The sequence below is a fragment of the Antedon mediterranea genome, chromosome 10, assembly GCF_964355755.1.
Source record: "Antedon mediterranea chromosome 10, ecAntMedi1.1, whole genome shotgun sequence".
Lineage (NCBI taxonomy): Eukaryota > Metazoa > Echinodermata > Crinoidea > Comatulida > Antedonidae > Antedon > Antedon mediterranea.
The window spans coordinates 92,201-115,790 of record NC_092679.1 but is presented as its reverse complement, the minus strand read 5'-3'; the positions used below and the strand labels follow the sequence as shown (position 1 = coordinate 115,790).

Below are 23,590 nucleotides of genomic sequence, written 5' to 3'. Positions count from 1 at the left end.
CGACGTCGGGTGTTCTTAGAAGTATGAGGGCGCTAAATAACATTAAAATCGAATAAAGGTAGCGTAAACCACAGAAGAAAAAAATCTCTGCAATTCTTACCGCGATACATGGGTATTCAATCGTTAATAAATTATCATGCACCAACACCAGAAAAAAATTGTTTTGAAACGGTTTCTTGCCAGCAGGCCCTATTTTACGGCGGTCTGAAGCAGAGCTGAGAGAATAGTTCCGTTCCTGTTTACCATAGTCAATAGACATGTGTGATGTTCTTAAAAAATTGTCGCATTAGATTGAATTATAGACGCGCCATGTCCCCGACAAATCAAGTTGAAGTGCATTAACTCTCAAGAGAACAGTAAACGATTGGAAGCAGACTATACTAAGCGGTTTGTTCCGACCAATAATAGCATGCGTTAAATGTAGGCTTGGAATTGTATAGCGGATCACTGTCAGGTGATGACAATTGCGATAATAATATTAGGTACTGCCTTCCATACCATAAATGACAACGTTCATTCACTCGGTTACTAGTTTTAGCGACTGCCGATACTAAACGGGAACCAGTCACAAAGTTACTGTTAAACAATAACACTATAACCGCAACAATGGTTGTTAATTTTGCTGGAAAATACAAACTTAGCAGCAGTGAAAACTTTGAACAATACATGAAAGCCATGGGTGTCGGAACAGCATTGCGGAAAACTGCCGCACTTATGTCACCAACTTGCGAAATTGAACAAAACGCCGACGATTTCGTTATTAAAATGAATGTTCCTATTATTACTACACATGTTCAGAACTTTCGAATTGGAGAGCCATTCGAAGATATATCTCCAACTAGAGAGAAAGTAAGGGTGGTTGTAAGTTGGGAAGGAGACAAGCTTGTGTTTCAAGAAGTTGAAAAGGCGGATCCACCGCATATCGTAACACGTGAGTTAATTGGTGACGAAATGTACGTAAAATGTACGAAAGGAACCATTACTTGCACACGCATATTTAAGCGAATCTGAGAGATAAGAAATAATAAAAATGCAGCTGAAAATCATCGATTATAGTGGTTTTGTCGAGTTATATGGTGAGTTCTCGTGGTTTTGTCGAGTTATATGGTGAGTTCTCGTGGTTTTAAACAATCTATTGGAGGTGTAGCATTGGTGTTTTCTGTTCGATCGCATGTAACGCCAGAAACTCAAATTAGCATCAAATAGTTATGTTACTGATTATTAATTTTTACGCAAAAACAAAAGCATAGTGTTATAAGTGTAACTGGTGAGATTGTATCCAGGTAATATTGTTTTGTAAAATGTGATGAAAGTTTGAACGTATAAAATAATTGTACTGTACAAGTTTTATTTATTATCACGATGTTTGACTGATGTAACTTGGACTGGCTTATTTAATGCAATTACTGACACCATTTTAAGCACATTCTTATCAACGATTGATGTACGGATGCACCCAACTACTATATTATACTAAATACAATCACCATGACAAAAGGTATTAGTTACAATAATTTATATGTACTGCCTGTTACAAATCGAATTTGTGGACTAACATAACTCGTGCAATGGTGATATGGTGTACATTAATGTTCAACAAAATTGAACCGTGTTAAAACTCATGAATAAAGAAATACAAATTCAGTTGTAAAAAGGTTTTAGAACACAAACAGAGATGTGAATGCTGTGTCTTAAAATGGTTTTAGAATTGTAAAATAAAAGTTACAAAAAAGAGGGTTTTGGCGTTGGATGTCTTATTTTGTAAACGACAATATACGTAGGAATGACGACGAAAATCCAATTAAGTTATCGCGTGTATCTCGTTTTATTAAAAGGCTTCCTCCAGTTCGATATTATTACCAACGTCTGTTTCGCCATATCATCATTATTAACGCAAAGTAAAATGTTAAATTAGAAAGTGTTTTGATAATTTGATCCAATGGGACAGCATAAAGGCAGCCGCCATAGGTCACGTGTTCATTATATTGTCTAAAGGCCAAGGGATATACAAAACCAAGCAAACCTGCAACCCATCCACGTATTGGACGTAAAACGCATTCATTAAAGTTAACCAAGCAAACCTGCAACCCATCCACGTATTGGACGTAAAACGCATTCATTAAAGTTAACCGTCTACATTTTAAAATACCTGAAGTTGGGAGAATTTACGCAACTTTAAAGACTATGGTATTTCTTTTTTTGGTAAATTCTTTTATAGGCCTATATATATTTTTTTCATGTAAATCGCGGATGTTCTAAATCATGAGGAATTGTAATTCCTCCATGTTCTCTTCACGAAATAAAATGTAACAATATCACATAACGGGCAAAAATATGTGTTATTGAAGTTTTAACTTTATTTCTTTAAAGAAAAAAAATGTATTGAGTCTACTCTCACTGTATGTCCGGTGCCGCGTACATTTTAATTAATACCCTGCATAACATTACATTAATCAAACAATCGCATATGTTATCTTGTTTATTTGATACTGATAGTTGATCAAGTCGCTGTACTTTATCGTCGTCGAACGCCAGACAAGATTGATTCTTTGTTTAACTTTCAATCGAACGATCTGTTGTGATAAAAGCAGACAGACACTTGACGAAAATATCTATTAATTTATAATGCAAGATCAGGGAAAACTGACTCTTCCCTGACAAGATCAGTAATTTATCAGGATTTTTGCATTTATTCCTTTGCTCGATATTACAAATACTATAAATAACATTTTTTTAATTAAACACTAGTGAAAACATTAAGAACATTTAGGCCTACCACTAACAATTGTCTGAAAACGTTGATTTTTTTATGGTCACAGTTTTCCTATTTATTCATCATCGTGCTTTTGTAGTTCGTCGATACATTAATTTTGTTGTTAGTAAGTTTTTTTGCTGGATGAGGACAATTGATATAGAAATAAATATTGATACAAAAATGCACATTGTCTCATCGTTCCTATCCTCGTTGAATATTATTAAAATGCACATTGTCTCATCGTTCCTATCCTCGTTGAATATTATTAATGCACATTGTCTCATCGTTCCTATCCTCGTTGAATATTATTAATGCACATTGTCTCATTGTTCCTACCCTCATTGAATATTATTAATGCACATTGTCTCATCGTTCCTATCCTCGTTGAATATTATTAATGCACATTGTCTCATCGTTCCTATCCTCGTTGAATATTATTAATGCACATTGTCTCATCGTTCCTATCCTCGTTGAATATTATTAATGCACATTGTCTCATCGTTCCTATCCTCGTTGAATATTATTAATGCACATTGTCTCATCGTTCCTATCCTCGTTGAATATTATTAATGCACATTGTCTCATCGTTCCTATCCTCGTTGAATATTATTAATGCACATTGTCTCATCGTTCCTATCCTCGTTGAATATTATTAATGCACATTGTCTCATCGTTCCTATCCTCGTTGAATATTATTAATGCACATTGTCTCATCGTTCCTATCCTCGTTGAATATTATTAATGCACATTGTCTCATCGTTCCTATCCTCGTTGAATATTATTAATGCACATTGTCTCATCGTTCCTATCCTCGTTGAATATTATTAATGCACATTGTCTCATCGTTCCCATCCTCATTGAATATTATTAATGCACATTGTCTCATCGTTCCTATCCTCGTTGAATATTATTAATGCACATTGTCTCATCGTTCCTATCCTCGTTGAATATTATTAATGCACATTGTCTCATCGTTCCTATCCTCGTTGAATATTATTAATGCACATTGTCTCATCGTTCCTATCCTCGTTGAATATTATTAATGCACATTGTCTCATCGTTCCTATCCTCGTTGAATATTATTAATGCACATTGTCTCATCGTTCCTATCCTCGTTGAATATTATTAATGTTTAAAAAATCATTTGAAACATTGTGTATATTATATTTTTACATCTCAGGTTTAAATGAATTTTAAGCATAGCCTATACTATTACACATTTTGTGAAAGATGATGAAGATACCGTATTTAAATCGGACTGATCTTTTCCATTAATAAACATACATTAGCCCAATTTACTTAATTTGCTTAACGATCTCATGTGAGACCATGGCTCAACCTCTCAGAAAACAAACGGTACACATTCGTGGAAATTCGTGGAAATTTTACAATTCGCGAGCTGAAACCCTGAGTTGGGCCTTCACTTTAGTCATAATGACCACAAGGCCGATGACATTGAGATGTATAGCCTACTATTGAATCTAATGAGGAAAACTAAAACATTTTTGACCTTCACTCTTCTTAATATGAATTTAAATAAAACATACATAAATTAACGTTAAACGTACTTTACAAATCAAACATCAATCACATCAGATATTAATGTCATTTCTGTTGTTACAAAAATGTCATACACAAAGTACATTAATCAATCAGAAATTATTTAAGAATAATTTGGATCAAAAGTGATGTATCACTCTCTTGTTTAATATACGTCTACTCTTAAACACATAGATATATAACATGAAAATATACGTATGTCTATTAAAACTGTTAACCAATCAAACCTTCTGAAAAATTTGAATCAATTATGTTACTGGTGGAATGTATTAACACAATAATAAATTCACAAAGTGATTGACTATAATCAAATAACTATTATCAATAATATCTGCGTGTAAATTGGGTTGTTTCTATAACCTTTACATCGGCATTGATCCACGATGACTGTACTGACAACCTTCCAACATCTCGCAGGTATTAATAGACCAGCTTATTGATTAATAGTAAGATACGATCACGGACGGGTAAGCGTTTACGGATCAATATGAACATTCTATCAAAATGAAACCTATGTTGTCAAAGAAGTGTGGACGTAGGCCCTTCAATGATTTAGACAAGGTATCAGCTACGATTTGACGGAATTGCTCGCTACCCCGCTGTCACCTAAACAATGATATATATGTGTTTATATATATATATATATATATATATATAAATATCTCACATTCAAAAATATAAAAAATACAGCGATTATGTAAAGGGTCATGGCTTACATTGCAGATTGACCAGGCTGCATTCGATATTTCATTTTCATCATCCCTAATTGTGATATTTTTTAATTGTATAGCGATCTCTTCATTTTGCAAATATAGGCCTACTACTTATTTTTTTCATTTTATCGTATTATTTTTCTTGTTACTGCTTATTTAAATCATTTTGTATCGCTCCTTTTTTGAAAGATATATGCCTATTTGATATATTCATTAGACTATTAAGGTTTAAACAAAATTAAAACGTAAAAAAATGATAGCCAGATTAATAATAAGGAAATTGCGTGTTAAGATCACCATTAAAGCAGCACCTATGGAAGGCTGTCCCCTGAGGATGTACGGTGTATCTTTTCACAAGATGACCAGGTGGCTTAGCCTAGAATTCGATCTAAATTGGATAATTTGTTGTTTCTAGAACACAGTGTCCGTACTGTCAGATTAGTTGGCCTATTTTAATAAATTATAAGAGCTACAATTACTTGAATTCGCAAAGCATTATGGGTACTTAATGTGACAATACGCATTAAGCGAAGTTCACAGGCCTAAATGACTGATCCGGAAATTCTTAAAACGATTTTAGCGGAAGGCAACATCGTTGAAGTGTGATTTACTATCACAATTAAAGGTTTTACTACTGGTCAATTATGATTGACAGAAAATACCTACGACTCACATCACGGTACTTTTGAACAATTTAGATAATCACTCGCTTACGAAATTATTTTATTTTCATCACTTTAAATGTTATAAATTACATTTTGACCTTGAACGATTGAATGTGCACGTCTTGAACACAACAACATAATACACTTATGGCAAATCCGTGCTCCTCGTGAATGTTACTCTGTCAATTGTAATGTTGCTTGTCAAAATCTTTAGTTAGATAAGACAATCCTCAACAAATTAGTCATACATTGTTTACAAAGTTTCTTGAGAAATCGTTTTATTTGAGTATTTGAAAATAATATGCGTACCGTATAGCCTATGCGTACCGTATAGCCTATGGAATATGCGTACCGTATAGCCTATAAAATAATATGCGTACCGTATAGCCTATAAAATAATATGCGTACCGTATAGCCTATAAAATAATATGCGTACCGTATAGCCTATAAAATAATATGCGTACCGTATAGCCTATAAAATATTGTCATGGCTGAAAGCCTATTCAATCAGCTAATAACAGTGTCAGAGCACCTTTGTTTTGTTATATCGGTTTCATATTTCCATTCAAGTTCATATTGCCAATAAAAACAGAAATAAGCAAAAATTTAAATGTTTTATACTTAATATGATGACTCCTGTTTAACCAAGACCCTTGTTGAACCCACAAATGTGAAAACGCCCACAAATTTGAAAACAACCACAAATGTGAAAACGCATCACCTACAAATGTGAAAACAACCACAAATGTGAAAACGCATCACCCACAAATGTAATAAACAGCGCCCACAAATGTGAAAACGACCATCGCCCAGAAATGTAAAAAAAAAAAAAAAATTAAATCAAATTTAGTGCTAGACTCAAACAATTTTGATCGAGTTAATACATTATATCATGGTTGTATTGAGTTGTTTCAATAATTGTGTATTTACGATATATGTGTGTGTGGTTGTTGGCTTACAATGTTCGATGTTTTTTGCATCGACTTGGAAAACTATACGTACATAATAGTAATTAGCAAACGAGTTAACAACTACACACTACAAGCAACAATGATATAACACATGACCTTGATCTTGGAGTATCGTGCACGCGCAAATAACAAATATCATTTTGAACTATACGTACATTAAACCAAAGAGTTAACATGCACATATCGCGCGCACAAGCAGCAAATGGTAATAATCCAACGCGTTAACGACGACCCTAATCGTGAAACAACTTGATACAATGTATATAAATACATTAGCATTAACTCGATCAAAATTGTTTGGGCCTAGCACTAAATTTGATTTGGATTTTTTTTTTACATTTGTGGGCGAAAAGGGTTTTTTTTTACATATGTGGGCGCTGTTTTCACATTTGTGGGCGATGCGTTTTCACATTGTGGTTGTTTTCACATTTGTGGGTGATACGTTTTCACATTTGTGGTTGTTTTCACATTTGTGGGCGTTTTCACATTTGTGGATTCAACAACCTTCCCATTTGACTAAGTGCAGTACATGCAGCCCTTTGTCATGTCTAGCATGTTTTGGGTCATAACACACACGCTCCTCCTCCACCTCGTCGACAGCGCCCGTCGCATGTCATAGGCCTACTAATTTTGAAGCTCATGTGTATTACAGTCAACTCTCCCAATACCGGACTCTCTGAAAACCAGAAACTCTCCCAATACCAGACTTTTTTTGAGAACCAAAAGGTCCCAAATTTATATTTACCATTAAAAACACATTCCGAATACCAGACTTTCCGGAAAACCAGACTTATTTGGCCGGCCCAAAGGTGTCCGGTATTGGGAGAGTTGACTGTATCAGGTATTTTATCACGTTTGGTAAAAAACAGTTTTTAATAAGGCTTAGTGTTATGCGTCATAAATCAATATTTAGCACTGCTTGATTGCCAAGTCAACTCAAGAATGAAATGAAATGTTTTTTACTCCAATTCAGTCCACAGTTGATCTTTTCCATTTTGTTAATATGTTCTAGATTGCATTTTAACTTTTATAGCAGTCTATTTAATAGAAAATAATGCCATACAACTTTGTTTCTGATTTTAAAAAAAGGTCCACCTTTGAAGGCCTGATATTTACAACCCTCGAAATATCTTTTCAAATAAAAAAAAAAACAATATTCATTATTTTCCATTAAAATAAATCTGTAGAGGTTCGAACCCAATCCTTCAGAGCTGAGAGCACTCAAACGTGTATTACGTAATTCATCATTACGTCATAAATATCATAACCTTGTTAATGTTAAAACTAAAATGACCAGTTAGCTCAGTCGCTTGAGCAGCGTCGTGTTAACAATACGTAGGTCCTATATCGTGGGTTCGAATAAAGTTAAAGCTATGCGAGCAAAATGTGTTTGGGATTCACAGAATTATACCAGGGAGTTGTTGATTATACGTCCCCCTTTCCACCACACATCATGAGGCGACAACATCAATGCATCTGGTGATGTGCTGGAGACGACCCAATAAGCCTGACAGGGCCTTAGTGCCGAGGCAGGGAAAACACATTTAACATAGTCTTTTTTTTTAAATTTAATTTTTGTTAAACCTGTATTTTTATCTGTAAATGTTATGTTTGGCGCCCTCAATTTTAAAAGAAATTGAATTTATATTTCATCGCAGGTTTGGTATGCCGTGCGTTGTTATGCAATGGTTGTGCAGGTGTAGTGGGAAAGATGGTATTGTTAGTCATTCGCGGTCAACACACCACACTTTAAAATTATGATTATTGTAATTGTTTTATGAATTGTACAAAAATTAAAATTGGTAATAAGGCTCTTGTGTGTGGCTCGCGCTTTGCATTTAATACTTTAATTTCTTTTAATTAATAACGTCACGGTCGGCATGCATGCATGTATGCCTCACTGGTTCACCTTTTGGCAACACTCACCAATGCTGCTCCTGGACACTTTATTTGGTTTCATTTTCCAAAGTATAAGTGCAAGTTCTGGAACCTAGCTTTATTTTCAAAATGATTCTTAAATATTGTTTCAAATGGGTAATTTCCGGGGGCCTCAGCTTTTTAAAACAATTTTAGGTAGGTCGCATTTACGATTCGCACCCTCCCAGACATCTACCAGCCTACGCCTATGAACTATTATTTAATAATTACACTAGTACTACTATACTCCTACATAATTATGGCATTAAGCGCATTGAGAGCCTGCTTATATGCGCTATATAAGAACAGACTACTATTATTATTTTCCCCGAATGATGAGGACATGATATCACATTTTATACAGTTTAATGCACCAATAGCACACCATACTTTATAAAACTACACTGTACTACAGTATAATTGGTTTAATAAATTTCTTTCCTGCCTTGTACGGTAATTTCCTTCTTATTAAATAAATACAGTTTCGGTTTTTTAATAATGTACAGTATTTTGTTATTTGCACAAGAAAACAATGGCAATTGACACGTATATTATAAACTAAGTATTATATTTATTATTTTTCTGATAAACTTCCTTCATAGTAATTATTATATAATAATATTTATAATATCGTGTCTGATTGAAAGCACTTTCACAGATTATTTCCGTGTGAATGACTCAGCATCGACGTATAGTAGCAAATTTACAAAATATGCAGGGTTTTTTTTGTAAATAAATGCAGGTACTAAGTACCTGTAGTAAGTATATACTTATGTATGATATAAACCATAAACACGATTACTGCAGGATAGACATAGACATGCATGCATAACTATTATACCGCTCTTAGGTCACCCTATCTATAATTCTTAATAAATGTTCTGTGATAGAAAAAGAATTATAAATCTAATTAATTTGTATTTCGTATAAATTTAAAAAATGTTTGGATGGAAATACGTGTGTTATTGTCCTACCTATAGTACTGTTTAGAAAAGTACAACTATACGGCGGAGATCCCTGCTGGAAGACGGTTCCGGCCCGTTGCAGCTGTAAGCCGACTACAACTTTAAAGTATTAACCTAACAGTGTTCAATGCACTCTTTTCCCTATAATTGCAGATCAAGTGTCAGGCCTCTTAATATACCATAGCTTTAGAAAAGTAAACTATTTTGTGCAACTGTTACAGCCATTGGTATTATTATAGCACTGGTGAAAAACTATAGCTCCGTTTTATTTGTCCAATTGTGTGTAGAAAAATATATTTTATTAAAAACAGTGTAGGTATATATAGCAGTAAAACAGGACGGTGGTATGTTCATGTAGCAACTTGAGATATAATTAGCAGCTTACGAAATATCTTTTAGCTACAACATTTCTGATTTGTTGAGTCAGGACTAATTTTCCGTCAATGATTTCCCTTGTTATCGTTGGTAAATCTTCATCATCTTCCACTGGTGAAATGACAAGCCGCTCTCCTTCCCAGTAAGCACGCACTCTTGAATCCCTCTCACCCCATGTTATATTCGACATAAATTCTTCACCAATTTTAAATTTTTGATGTTGATTCTTCAACGTTGTACTTGTTTTAATCACAATAGTGTCACCATTTTGTTCGATCTCCACGGTTGGTGTAACTTTACCAGCCATTTTACGATGTATAATTCCTACATTTAAAGCTTTTAAAAAGGCTTCAAAATTCTCACTTTTATCTAGGACGTATCGACCAGATAGGTTTACCTTTGCCATGATATACTACTGGTAAAATTAAATGTGTTGACGGTTTCTTAGAGTTGTATGTGCAGCAGTATTACTGCGTCAGTCAATAAGGAAGACAATCTGTAACGTGTTTGTTTGACCTTAGTACACCATTCACTACATCGATCATTTTATTCGTCTTTTTTTCAACGTTTAGGGATGGCCTGAGAAAATAATCTCGCAGTATTGTATTACAATACAACGTCATTTTCACCATTAGTGTTTATTCACGACGTCAGACGTAAAATCATTAATTGAGTATAACAATTTCTTTGATAAAATCGAATGAATTAAAACATTTAAAACATTAACATATCTATAATGTATTTTATGAAAACAACAATTTCTTAGCAATACTTTTGTCCCACCAACATTTTCACTGATGTGTTAGAAGAATTCAAAATAACAAATTCCTAATTACAAATTTATATTTATTACTATACTGATTAACAATATAATAAAATTTAATTACAATACTGAACAACCATGTACCTAATTATAGCAAAACAACGTATAATAATTATATATTACTGTTCAGTACAATGTAGGCAGCTCACAGAGTTACTGCGTCTGAGCATCGACATACCATGCTTAACTTAATTATATTATTTATTTTAAAAACATGCGGAAGAGAAGCATAAAATATTTAAATGCAACAATAATTTGTTTAGAGGCAATAAAATCTACAAATATCGTTATGAAATAAAAAGATGTCATGACCAATACATAGTTTAAATTAAATACCGGTAAGTAGGCCTACGGTATGTTATAAATCTGAATGAATTATATAAATATATAAATAAAATTTATCTCGATTATTTAAATTCAGATACCACATTATACAATTGTATACTCGTCACGATACAGGCTACATGAAAATACTAAGCGAGTAATTTCCATCTCTTAGACTACCACCACAATCTCAAAAAGTGTCTGTTTCTACTTTTTCGGTGAATTAACGTTTTGATTTCTTGATCATACTTGCAAGTTCATCAACACATTCATATAGTCCTTGTCCAGTGGTAGCCTGAGCTGCTTGAACGTGCCATGGGTTCCTTCCATTCAACTTGTGAAGGCAAAGAGCGTCTGCCAAACTTGATGGAGATAATGAACCTAGAAGAACAGATTGTAAGAATATTGTTTAACTCCTCTATTGCGATTATTACAACAACAAACAAACTGACGTAGGTCTACTATTCCTTGTTTTACATCTTGATTGAGCGGACCCTTTATTCATTCAATGTTTCATTACATAATTTCTAAACATTTTACCTTTTTTCATTATTTTCTGTTTTTCCCCTCATTAAATTTAATTTTAACCTCAAATCGGACTCTCGTTTCAAATTGAAAGAAAGCTCCCAGTCGGGGGATTCTTACCAGGCAAGTCTTGTTTATTGGCGATGACGCACAAGGGAACACCTCTGGTCATCTCGTCACTTTCCAGTATCGCAAACAGTTCTTCCCTTGCTTCTTCAAACCTGGACCTATCAGCACTGTCGACCACGAATATCAACCCTGAAATTATAAAAATGTGCAGGCCTATTGAAGACAAATTCGAGTGGTCAGCAGCTCCTCGGCGGGCATGGGCCGTTCGGATTCAGGAAGCGTAACATTTTTATACACTGTAAACTAATTATGGTAAGGGTTATTTTTGGGGTCAAAAAGAAGATTACTCCCCTGCCACCCCTGTACTATAAAGATATGAGTTAATATCACCGTGAACAGGGGAAGGAAAACAAAACAGGGAACAGTTTGATCATGGAGAACATTGAAAAGATAAAAAAAGACATGATCCGTTTGAAATATTAAAGTTAAAGCTGTTGCCTACCTTCAGTTCCCTGATAATAATGCCTCCAAAGACATCGAATCTTATCCTGACCACCAACGTCCCATACTGTAAAAGATACCTGTCTATTTGGCGAAACTTCTTCCACGTTAAATCCAATAGTTGGGATTGTTGTGACCGTTTCATTCAGTTTCAATTTGTAAAGTATTGTTGTTTTACCTGGTTTTAAAACAAGCATTTGAAATAAGTTTAATCACGATAAAAAAAACTTCAATGCCCTGAATTTAAAAAGTTATTGAGATAATTTAAACATCTATAGGCCTAATGATGTGCACATTCATTTGAACAATAAAAAGAAAAAGTTACCTGCGGCATCTAAACCCAACATAAGAATTCTCGATGGATTTCCACCCTTGAAAGAACTCATTAAAATATCTCCTAATTTTGAAATCATTAAACCCATTTTGAACAACTATCTTTTTTGTCTTGCTTACAGTGTTCGGTTTGATTCAATATCGAAAATGTCAAAATGTTCCTTTTTTTATTTGAGGGGGCCACGATGTGGTATTGCATACGTGGAGGAGTTCGAAGTTTTCATAATTTCTATAAATAGAATTAATACTGATCGAGCGGGGAATATTGAGTGGTTAATATTGTTTATATTATTATTATATCGCGTGAACAAAAACACGTCCTCAATCGCCGCATATACACCGGAATCCGACCGACTTTTGTGTTACGAATTGGTAAGCAGCTAAGTAAAACGACCCTTCGCTATGGCTTGATGATGAATAGAGTCGCCACGCTTTCTTATAACAAACCCTGATATTTGGGAAAATGATATAATAGTGATTAATGATTAATCGTAATTCTTTAAACAAATTGGCTAAATCCTAATTATTATTCATTCCAGGTCGGACGTGACGATGTTTTTATGTTACAAAGGCGATTACATCATTGTGTATTAATAGAAATCGCCTATTCTTCTATGTCAGTGCTTGAAACTGCAGAGCTTAGTAATGAAAAATTAAATTTGATTTATTATAATATATCTAAATTAGAAATAAATAGTAATTCACTGTATTTTGAAAACTGTTTATTTTTGTTTGTTTAGATTTGGCATAGAACATAATGTTTTTAGGAATAAAAAACAGTGTAAAATGTCAAAGGTCAATCTTGACAAAAGACGACGAAAAAAGATTCGACTACGAAGGAAATAAATGAAATAATAATTGATTTTTATGCCGACTTTAATTGATCTATTTAAGTTTTCTTTAAAATAAGATTGTAGCGATATATAAACTAAATAATAAAGACATGTCAGAATCCTATGGTAGGTTTTATTAAACTATTATTGCAAAGACTCGTTTAGTTTATTCGTCTCTCTTTCTAGCCTAACCTACTACTAGGCCTAGGCTAGCTAGAGTGTAGGCTAATCTGCTTGTTTGTAGGCCTCAAACGAATATAGCCTGCTTAGGCTAGGCAGTTCATCTAGTGAGTAGTGAGCTAGGCCTAGGCTAAAATGTACACTGTGTACTGACTGCGAAACCAGTACTTAGTTTTGCATGGCTGCCGACCCTAGATGAGTATGATGTTCATCATCAATCAACAACTAGCCTAGGCCTAGGCTAGGCCTACCTGTTTTTGATTATTCAATTTTAATAAAACCGTATTAGGTTAGGGCCTAGTTAGGTTAGGTTAGGCATAAAACTAGGGGCTTAGCTAAGCTAGCCTAGGCCTAATAATTACTTAATAATATTATAATTATAGATAATATAGTACTAGGCCCTAGTTAGTATATAGATCTAGGCTATGCTTTTAGCCTAGTCACATATCAGATACCAGCTGACTGTCCAGCATCCATTTCATTGTTGTAGTCCCCAATTTTAATTTTTATGCATTTTAATTTTTACAACTACAGATTTCCTCTTCAAATTTCTTGTAATTGGTAGTGCCGGTACTGGCAAATCCTGTATTCTGCATCAGTTCATTGAAAACAAATGTAAGTACTGTATGTACTACTAACTGTTACTATTAAACTGTGTTTGTTTAACATGTGATACAAACAGTTTAAGATCAAGTCTGAAAAAAACTTAAAGTAAAGTAGAAGTGAGCCATATTGCTAATGGGTGGGTAATCAAAAGATATTGTTTGATTAATACCAATCAAGAGAAGGTTTTAGAAAAGTGTGCAGGTATTTATTTAGGTTTATATATGCAGAAAATGTTCTGTATGGTTCCCCCAAAACATGACAAATGAAGATTGATAAATCAAACTTTGAATAGGAAATGTTTCAGTTTTGATATTTACTTCCACAAAAAAACTTCACTTATGAAAAGAAAAAATAAGCTGCTAACTGTACTGCACTAAAAACCCATCATTTGAATGGGCTTCTGGCTCCGATAGGTAAATAAATTTTTTAATCCAATTTTTGGTCAAAGTGAATAACTATTATGTAACATTAAAATGTTTTAAAAACAAAGAGCTGGAAGTTGTTTTTGTAATTCGGTTCAGATTGATCCAAGGAAAGTGGTGTTTATCAGTTTATCAGAATTTTTGCTGTTTGACTTTAAGAACATTATTAATCAATTTATTTAGTCAAGCAAGATTCAAATCATACTATTGGTGTAGAATTTGGTTCAAAGATCATCAATGCTGGTGGAAAGTCAGTGAAGTTACAAATCTGGGATACGGCTGGACAAGAAAGATTCAGGTTTGTTGTACTTTATATATAATAATTGAGTAGACTTAATTAATTAAATAATTATTGCAGAAGGTACTTTATTAATTTAAAAACTGCATCAAAATCAATAAACATCTTTAAATAATTGCGTTTGTTTATTGAACCATTATAATTACAATACTATAATACACAATATAGAGATATGTTGTTTCATATTATTTCTGTGACAGGTCTGTAACTCGGAGCTATTACAGAGGAGCAGCTGGGGCACTATTAGTCTATGACATCACAAGGTATGGCCTACCTCATATGAATGAATTTGTAACACCTATTAGACAAATTCATGAAAAACTTCAGCGGTTCTTCTGGTGGTGTACTGATACTGATATTATTTTATGGTCCATAGTAATATAAAATTGAAATACATCTAAAACTGTCATGAAATATTTAAAAAAAAAAGATATACTATACAAATTCAGAAGATTACAACAAAATGCACAAAAATACAGTCCTTACTCTGTTGCTGAAGTATTTTTTGCATTTCATGGTTTTAAGCACCTTGAACATGCTGCTGGCTCCAAAAACTGGAATATCCTTGAATCTAGTCAGCCATTCAAAAACATTTTTAATCGCGTGGACGCGACTCTATAGTTCACTATGTTGGTCGTTCTGTCTGTCGGTCTGTCTGTCGGTTCTGTATCACTATGCGTTTTATCGCTTTCTGACCTTATCTTGATATCAGTTTAATCTAGCTAAGTCAATTTTTCACAGTATATTCCTTATGGCCAGGAATCGATGTGGTTATGTTTTCACGGTGCGCAATAACAAATTACGCGGCCTACACACGATTTAACGAAATCACGTTTGTAATCATATCTTCACAACCATGAATCACAATTAAATAAAATTTGGTACTCATAAATTTCAGGGCATAAATCATATGGCAATACAATTACGTACGTAGCGCATTGCGCGCTTAAAATTTTCAAAATTTATTTTCGATGAAATAAGAGTACGTTTCAGGCAATTTTTAGCGTTCACAAAATTGCCATGAGTGCGCAGATTTTTGCGCGCGCACTGCGCGTTAAATGTTATTGCGCACTCTTTTTGCCCGATTTCTGTTTTTTTTACTTACTTTTCAGCTCAAAGTTACGTTATACGAGCACGTCAAAAGTGACAGGCTACGCACGTGTAAATTAAAAAAATATAAATGTTTTTAAACATTTCAACATTTTTAAACATGTTCAGTAATTTCGGTCAGTTGGTAGGTTGGTCGGTCGGTCGGTAAACACTAATGAGCACGCGACTGCAGCCATCTATATGGCCTTGTTATAATAATCATTTCTATTTAAAACTTCTTATTGATATCTTTATATATATATATATACATATTTTAATTGTTTTAACTCTAAGCAAATGAATTTCTCCTTGGGCGATTAATAAAATTATTCTGATTTTGAACACCACAAGATAACATTTAAGTTTGTGTGACAAAGTTCCATAATTTGCATAGAATTTTCATAAAATCCTTTATTTATATCTGAAAAGGCGCTGTCTCAAAGCTGGGTCTGGGTCAACTCCGAATTAAATTTTGTATGTTTCATGGTATTTTTGTATTTTTAAACAAACTATTGCTTGAAATTTTTAAGGGTTATATATATATATATACCACAATAAATAAAAATCCAGACGGACAGCCATAAAAAACTTATTAAGGAGTTATCTGGGCAAGACGCACCCATACAGAATATTGATGCTGTGATTTTGTTGTTATTATTTTTGTATTACATTTCTTTGTAAGTTTTTTTATCTTCATCTCTTATTAAAGGACAACTTGATCGAGGACCATATTTTTACAATGTATTAGGGATGTACATATGATTTCAGAACAATTGCGGGATTAGGGATATCGCCGCACGCACTCGCCGTCGCCGTAAATTGCTGTGACGTCACAGATGTATCGCAAAATCTACTTAATGAGTCCAGATAAGCAAATAAAACCTGTGATGTCCCAGCAATTTATGGCGACGGCTGTACGGCGAGCACGTGCGGTAATATCCTTAATTTCGCGATGGTTCTGAAATCATATGTACATCCCTAATACCTTGTTAAAATATGGTCCTCGTTCAAGTTGTCCTATCTTCCTCAAGCACAAGGCTGATTTATAAGTATAGAATCAAAATAGTAATAAATTGTAAACATTGTTAAAAAGAGAAACCTATACAATTATTACCTTATATTTTAAGTCTTTTCTTTCACTAATTCTATTTTGCAATTATGTGTAATCTATATATAAATTTACGTAAGGGCAAAATTCGGTAAATCGCGATTTATTTCTAGAAAATTTACTGGATGGTATATAAAGTTGGTTCGTACTTTCTGTACTGATTTTAACCACCTGATGTAACCCTGTTTACTAATTAAATTGAGTTAGATAATTAGTTATTGACAATTAAAACGAATTTAAGTGTAACGATTTGCCCTAAATAGGGGTGTTTTCCGATCGTGGTATACACTGTCTAATGCATGTCCATTTTGAAAAATACCCGCATACAATAATACGAGGATGCTTCGCATTTTCCTATCTCCTCCTACGATAATTGTTTTTAATGGCTGAAAACCGGTTGAACCGCTTGAGTACAGCATCATATGTTGAAGACTTAATTTACGTTTATACAAATGTATTGATTTTCAATAAATGGAACATTCCAAATTATTTGATTTAACCATGCTTGCATACCTCCAAGTAGGTAAATTTATGTACCCTTGGAGAATAAACATAAATAGTATTGTAATACTATACAATACTGTAAATAGGTATTAACCACTTTTGAATTGCAAATTTCTTATTGTGTGTGTTGGTACTGTTAGTGTTGTTAGATATAATATAAACAAATATACTAATAAACTTTATTGCTGTGAGTGTGGGTAGCCCCTACTTTTAGACTATAAACACATACGAATATAATACTTTATTACTGACAGTTGCTTCTCAACGTTTGTATTAATTAATAATTTTAAAAATATAAACGTCGTAGTGGTGTATTGTTACTTTACTATTTCAATCGACTATGACAGTGACAGTTTTAAGAAAGTATTAAATCGCAAATGTTTTACTCTATTTAGTGGTATATTAATTATAGACCTTTAAAAAAATTTTGTTACTGAGTGGATAATAAAGAACTATAAAGTAAAGAATAATTTAATATAAAGAATATATGAAAAATTGTTCCTTTTTGTACCTATCCTCATCCCCAACCCTCAACCCTAATGTTAGATACAAAACACAAATTGGGTTTGTTTAAATGAGTCCAAATCAAAATTGTGGACTCACTTTGTGACAAGTTTCTCTTTCGGAAGTAATTCCCAGGGTGCTAATTTTGGTTGACTACATAAATCATTGTGCCTATTTATTTGTTTCTGTAAACGACAATGTTTTATAGTCCTGCGGTATGTACATTTGAAATCGCCAGTTTTTTTATGCTGAAATTACTATGTATTAAAAAACCATCTGTGGGCACGACCATCTAGTAATAATAATAATAACAATTTTGTTTTAGTCGTGAGACATACAACGCTTTGACCAAGTGGTTAACAGATGCCAGAACACTTGCCAGCCCAAACATTGTAATAATATTGTGTGGGAATAAGAAAGACTTGGATGCAGACAGAGAAGTTACCTTCCTTGAAGCCAGTCGATTTGCACAAGAAAATGGTAACAATTACATTGATCAAATTAAGAAATTATTAAATTTCTTATATAAACTAGAAATTTACTATTAAATAATTGCACTAAATACCGTATTAAAGACCCCTTCCCTCCAATTTTGGACGTTTTTTGGAAAATAATACATATATATCACTTTAAAAACATTAAACCATGTCATTTCTTGTCTTAAATGTACGTTTTATGGTAAATTATGATAAAAAGTGAGAAACAATGCACTACCTAAGTAGCTCGCGGCGATCGACCTCTCGTGGACGGTCTTAGGCCTAGCCTAGCTAGGCTTAGTTTTGTAGGCCTAGCTGGTAAACATCGGTAACGTACGAACATCGTACGCGAGCTATATACCTAGCCTGACGTTGTATAGTTGCTGCATTAATTGTCTTTCTATTTTTGCCAGACTCCGTTGATACAAATTGGGGAAAACCCGGTATTTTCGCTGAAAAGTTAGGAGTCTTCCATTTGTTTTGGCCTCACGATCGATCGAAAAGTGGGCGAATTACAGGTGAAAAACAAAAATATCAATCCGCGCGCAATGCATTCTGGGATTTATAGCAGGCCGCTATAATTATTAGAATCGACTTATTTTTCACATTTTTAACCGTTTAAAGACGAAAAAAGATATCGCAATAGGACCATATAGTATTATTTTTACATTAAATATAGTTTGTGATCTTAAATTAGATCTAAAAAAACGTAGGGAATGGGGCTTTAACTAATTTAGTAAATTACTTTGATTTATGTAGAGATGATGTTCTTGGAAACAAGTGCTTTGACAGGAGAAAATGTTGAAGAGGCATTTCTGAAATGTGCAAGATCCATATTGAACAAAATAGAATCTGGTTAGTACTATACATACACTTACTATGATCCTATTATGGTTTAAATTTGTTTTTCATTTTATGCTCATCCAACAGGGAATAACTCGCCAATTAAAGGATTGATAAACTTGTATCATTTATCATGCTTTTATACCTTTTATTTCCTTTTTTTAGGTGAATTGGATCCAGAAAGAATGGGCTCTGGGATCCAATATGGTGATGCATCATTACGGAAAATTGCAAGACAACCACAAAGAACAGCTGGAAGTGGCAGCCAACAAACATGCTCCTGCTAACAAATGAGAACTACAACATACTGTAAACATATCATACATTTATCTATATACAGTATAAAATGTATAATAAAATATGTATAATAGTTGACCAATTATCTGAATCCTTGAATGCTCATTGGGAATGTATTTTGTTGTAAAAAACATGATCAAATCAGTGCAATGATTATTTTCAGTTCATTTTGCATTTAGCTCATTTTATAACAATAGATAACAGATAAGTAAACAAAAAGCAACATTTTGTAAAAACAATTAAAACAGTTTAAATATTTCTGCATTCCAAATCATGATTTATTTCTATCTATTAGAATCAAATTAATATAAAATTTCAAGTCCATTGGGGGGTTCAATATGACATTGTTTAGCTGTGCTAGAATAGACAGATATACAAAGGAGTAATAATTGGAACAGGTGAACAGAAACAAAATGTTGATAGCTTTGTACGTTTGCTAATGTTCGATAAAGTTATAGTTGTGTACCATTTATTTCCGAAAGTATAATATTAAATGTCGTATTCATATAGTTTATGAGTATATTATTATAAATACCTGCAAATCAATATTTATTTAGTGTATGTTTACTGGGTTGATATAGTTTATATGTAAATAATGTTTTAGTACTCACTGCGTCCATAAAATATAAACTTGTGTGCACTGTATTATGTAGAAAGTCTCAATGCGCATGTATCGTCACATTTACTTGGTATTTCACATTACATGTAAAGAATAATTTTATTGTTTTTACTTTCTTGTTCTTAATAGTAAACAGAGATATGTATAGATACAATAAAAGCACATTGTAGTTATATACTTCTTGTTCTTAATAGTAAACAGAGATATGTATAGATACAATAAAAGCACATTGTAGTTATATACTGAAATGTAACAAAGCAAATTATTTCTAATGATTTTTAGGCATTTCTGCTTGGTAAAGATTTTTTATGTCATCTTGTTTTGATTTCTATGTTTTTTTCCAACATTTTTAGAATTATTATACAGTACGTAATGCATTTATGTTTAATAAATGAACATTAAATAATTTACATTCAAAATATGAATTTTTATCAATAGCTTATGTAAAATCCAAGATGAATAAAAATTACAGTACCATAAAATGGTAATATTAATAGTATTGATTCTTATTTTAGTTTAAGTTTCAGTATTCCTATTGTTGTTCACATAAAGTATAAAATTGATAATTATTATTTATATATTATTTAAAAACCCAAAATAACAAAACAGAAACAAAACCTAATCCGTAGAGATTCAAACCACAACTAGAGTTGAGAGTAGTCGAACCAGAGCAATTGCCTGTTACGTCACAAAGTACATGAATCGTGCGTGGTTCCCACTAGAGACGCAACACAACGACGTAACGCAACGTAAAGCTTGGTTCCCACTAGAACGTAACGCAAGGACGTAAACGCAACGCAAGCGTTTTAACCAATGACAAGCGAAGTTATAGACAGTTAGCAATCACAAGCGAATAAGCCATCGCTTGTGATTGGTCAATTCACTTGCGCTTTTAAAAAATGTTTTCTTACATTTTGAAAAAAAGTATTTATTTGTTTATAAGCCCAATTTTCCAGTCTTAATTTTACATTTTGAAAAAAAAGTATTTTATTTGTTGTTAAGCCCAATTGTGCAGTTTTTTTTTACATTTTAAACGAAAGTATTTATTTGTTGATAAGCCGAATTTCCAGTTTAATAATAATGACCCGTTCCACAGTGCTTATACCATATAAATTTTACATATTGACCGTGGGTTCTTTACGCCTCTGATGCATTTGTTTTTATTGTACCTTTTTAATAAATTATTATATGTTTAGGCCTAATCACACCCAATTTAATGAAACGGTCAGATTCCGATTTCAATTGAACGAAAGTGGTACTGTATTTATTATTCATTGATAAGCCAAGGGTCCCATGGCGTTAGCCGATATCTTGAGCATTTGACTCATGTGTCAACCTGTAACACAAATCATTCTTCAAAATCTAAAGAAAGAACCTCACACGTCTTTTTTGTGAGTGATACACTATGGATATGCCCACGGAAATAATATGTGGACATTGCAAACAATCATAGGCCTACAGTAACAAACATAACATGGCTAATAAGCATAACATTCAGACTTGTTTGTTTTCTAGTGGATTTTTATTTACTTTAGCATGTAGAATAAAACTAGTAACAGTGGCTATATTAATAATTATTATACTGATTATCCTTGATGTTATCGCGTCTAATAATAAAATATTTTGTTGTTGATAAGCCCAATTTTTCAGCCTTGATTTTACATTTTGAACGAAAGTATTTATTTGTTGATAAGCCCAATTTTGCAGTCTTAATAATGACCCTTCCACAGTGCATTTTACATGATATTGACCGAGGGTTTTTACGCCTCTATAGCCACTGATCAATACCACAATTAATGTACTTTTTTAAATGAATATTGAAATGTTTCAACATACCCAATTCAAAAAAACGGTCCGTTTTCGAGTTCAATCTTTTGATTAGAGAGGTTGGAGTTTCATTTTGAACGAAAGTATTTATTTGATTGATAAGCCAAATTTCTAGTCCTAATGATTTGAGATTCAACGGGTTTTGCTTTCAATTGTATAATAATATAATTATATATATATATATATAAATATAATATTAAGTATAATTATGAATTCACCAACACTTTCAGGCCCAATAACAATGATCCCGGGCCCGAGTTTTTGTAGACCGGACTTCCATGCACAGCCACATGTTAAGGAATATGAATCTCTTTATGATTTTAATATGGTTCGAAATGATATTACACAACAACGTTTAGACAGCAACTGTGCAAGAGTCCAACTAATAAAATCGGAATGATCAATTAATTGAACATTTACAGCATAAGGCCCATACACTAGGACGATAACGATCGACGATAAATAGACAAATGTGCCTTTTTAATACATAAACCAAAAGAAATATAAACAATTCCTTTGATGAAAATTATATTTTCACACGTCCAATCAAATGACGTCATGATTAGTAAGACCAATAATATCGTGACAATACAGCGATTTTATTGTTTTTATTTATCATGACGTCATTTGATTGGAATTTGAAAAACATTATTTTATCAAAGACAGCATAAATGATTATCCTATAGGTCTAGAACGAAAACCTTTCTAATTTCTTTTGGTTTATGTAAAAAAAATGCATGCTATATATTTATCGTCCGTCGTTATCGTCATAGTGTAATTGGGCCTTTATACAAAAAAAAAAAAATTGATTACGAAGTTACATGTCATTTTCACCTATCACCAAAAAACTAACCTTTTCAACACTAATTAATTAATTGTTACGAAGCCAATTTATATTATATATTTCATTAAAACTGAACTTTACGGTAAATGAAGAGTAAGTATCAGTTAATATGAATAATATAACTAGTAGGTCTATGAACTTGCGTCCAGACACAGAACTGTGACATTACTATCATAAATGTTGAAACCACTTATAAAACCTTTTTTTAAAGAAAATATAATTGTGTTAGGAGAAGGCTAATAAACAAATAGATAATGTACAAACCTTTTTCTGGATTAATTAATGGAGCAGGCGTTCCTATACTAATAATCTGCTGCTGCTACCTAGACTGATTGTTCACCTTCTGATAATTGATAGCCCCCCCCCCCCCCTCGGCATCTGATAACCAAAAAAAAATTTACCAGGACTGTTTCAATGATTTAATATCTGACGGCGTATTATTATAACATTGGCCTAGATTGACAGTCAAAAGAAAGTCATTGTAAATACCTCCCTTTATGTTGACAGAGCCAAAATAAAGTTTTGACCATTATCGAATGATTGTTTGACAGTGACTTATTATAATACCGGCCTGGTTGACAGCAAAAACGAAGTTATTATTTATTGAACAAGATTTTACAGATTTCCGTCTACATCTCAATAAT

At 32.9% G+C, this 23,590-nt stretch overlaps 4 protein-coding genes across 4 annotated transcripts; 2 read left to right on the top strand and 2 right to left on the bottom strand.

Annotated features, from left to right (window-relative positions):
- The first annotated feature begins 606 nt into the window (after nt 1–606).
- LOC140060867 (cellular retinoic acid-binding protein 1-like) lies at nt 607–1,011 on the top strand. The gene has a single exon (XM_072107226.1). It carries the CDS (start codon nt 607–609, stop codon nt 1,009–1,011), a length of 405 nt encoding a protein of 134 aa, XP_071963327.1.
- An 8,908-nt stretch (nt 1,012–9,919) lies between these two features.
- LOC140060866 (fatty acid-binding protein-like) lies at nt 9,920–10,327 on the bottom strand. The gene has a single exon (XM_072107225.1). It carries the CDS (start codon nt 10,325–10,327, stop codon nt 9,920–9,922), a length of 408 nt encoding a protein of 135 aa, XP_071963326.1.
- An 8-nt stretch (nt 10,328–10,335) lies between these two features.
- On the bottom strand, nt 10,336–12,656 carry LOC140061112 (ADP-ribosylation factor 3-like). Its single transcript, XM_072107562.1, has 4 exons — nt 12,489–12,656; nt 12,165–12,341; nt 11,714–11,851; nt 10,336–11,449 (listed from the first exon to the last, which is right to left on the bottom strand). Exons 1-4 carry the CDS (start codon nt 12,583–12,585, stop codon nt 11,292–11,294), a joined length of 570 nt encoding a protein of 189 aa, XP_071963663.1. The 5' UTR covers nt 12,586–12,656; the 3' UTR covers nt 10,336–11,291.
- A 745-nt stretch (nt 12,657–13,401) lies between these two features.
- LOC140061113 (ras-related protein Rab-4B) lies at nt 13,402–20,735 on the top strand. The gene is made up of 7 exons (XM_072107563.1): nt 13,402–13,455; nt 14,044–14,124; nt 14,721–14,835; nt 15,036–15,098; nt 18,366–18,520; nt 19,276–19,371; nt 19,525–20,735. The coding sequence occupies exons 1-7, from the start codon at nt 13,440–13,442 to the stop codon at nt 19,644–19,646; spliced, it is 648 nt and encodes a 215-aa protein (XP_071963664.1). The 5' UTR covers nt 13,402–13,439; the 3' UTR covers nt 19,647–20,735.
- The last annotated feature ends 2,855 nt before the right edge of the window (nt 20,736–23,590 follow it).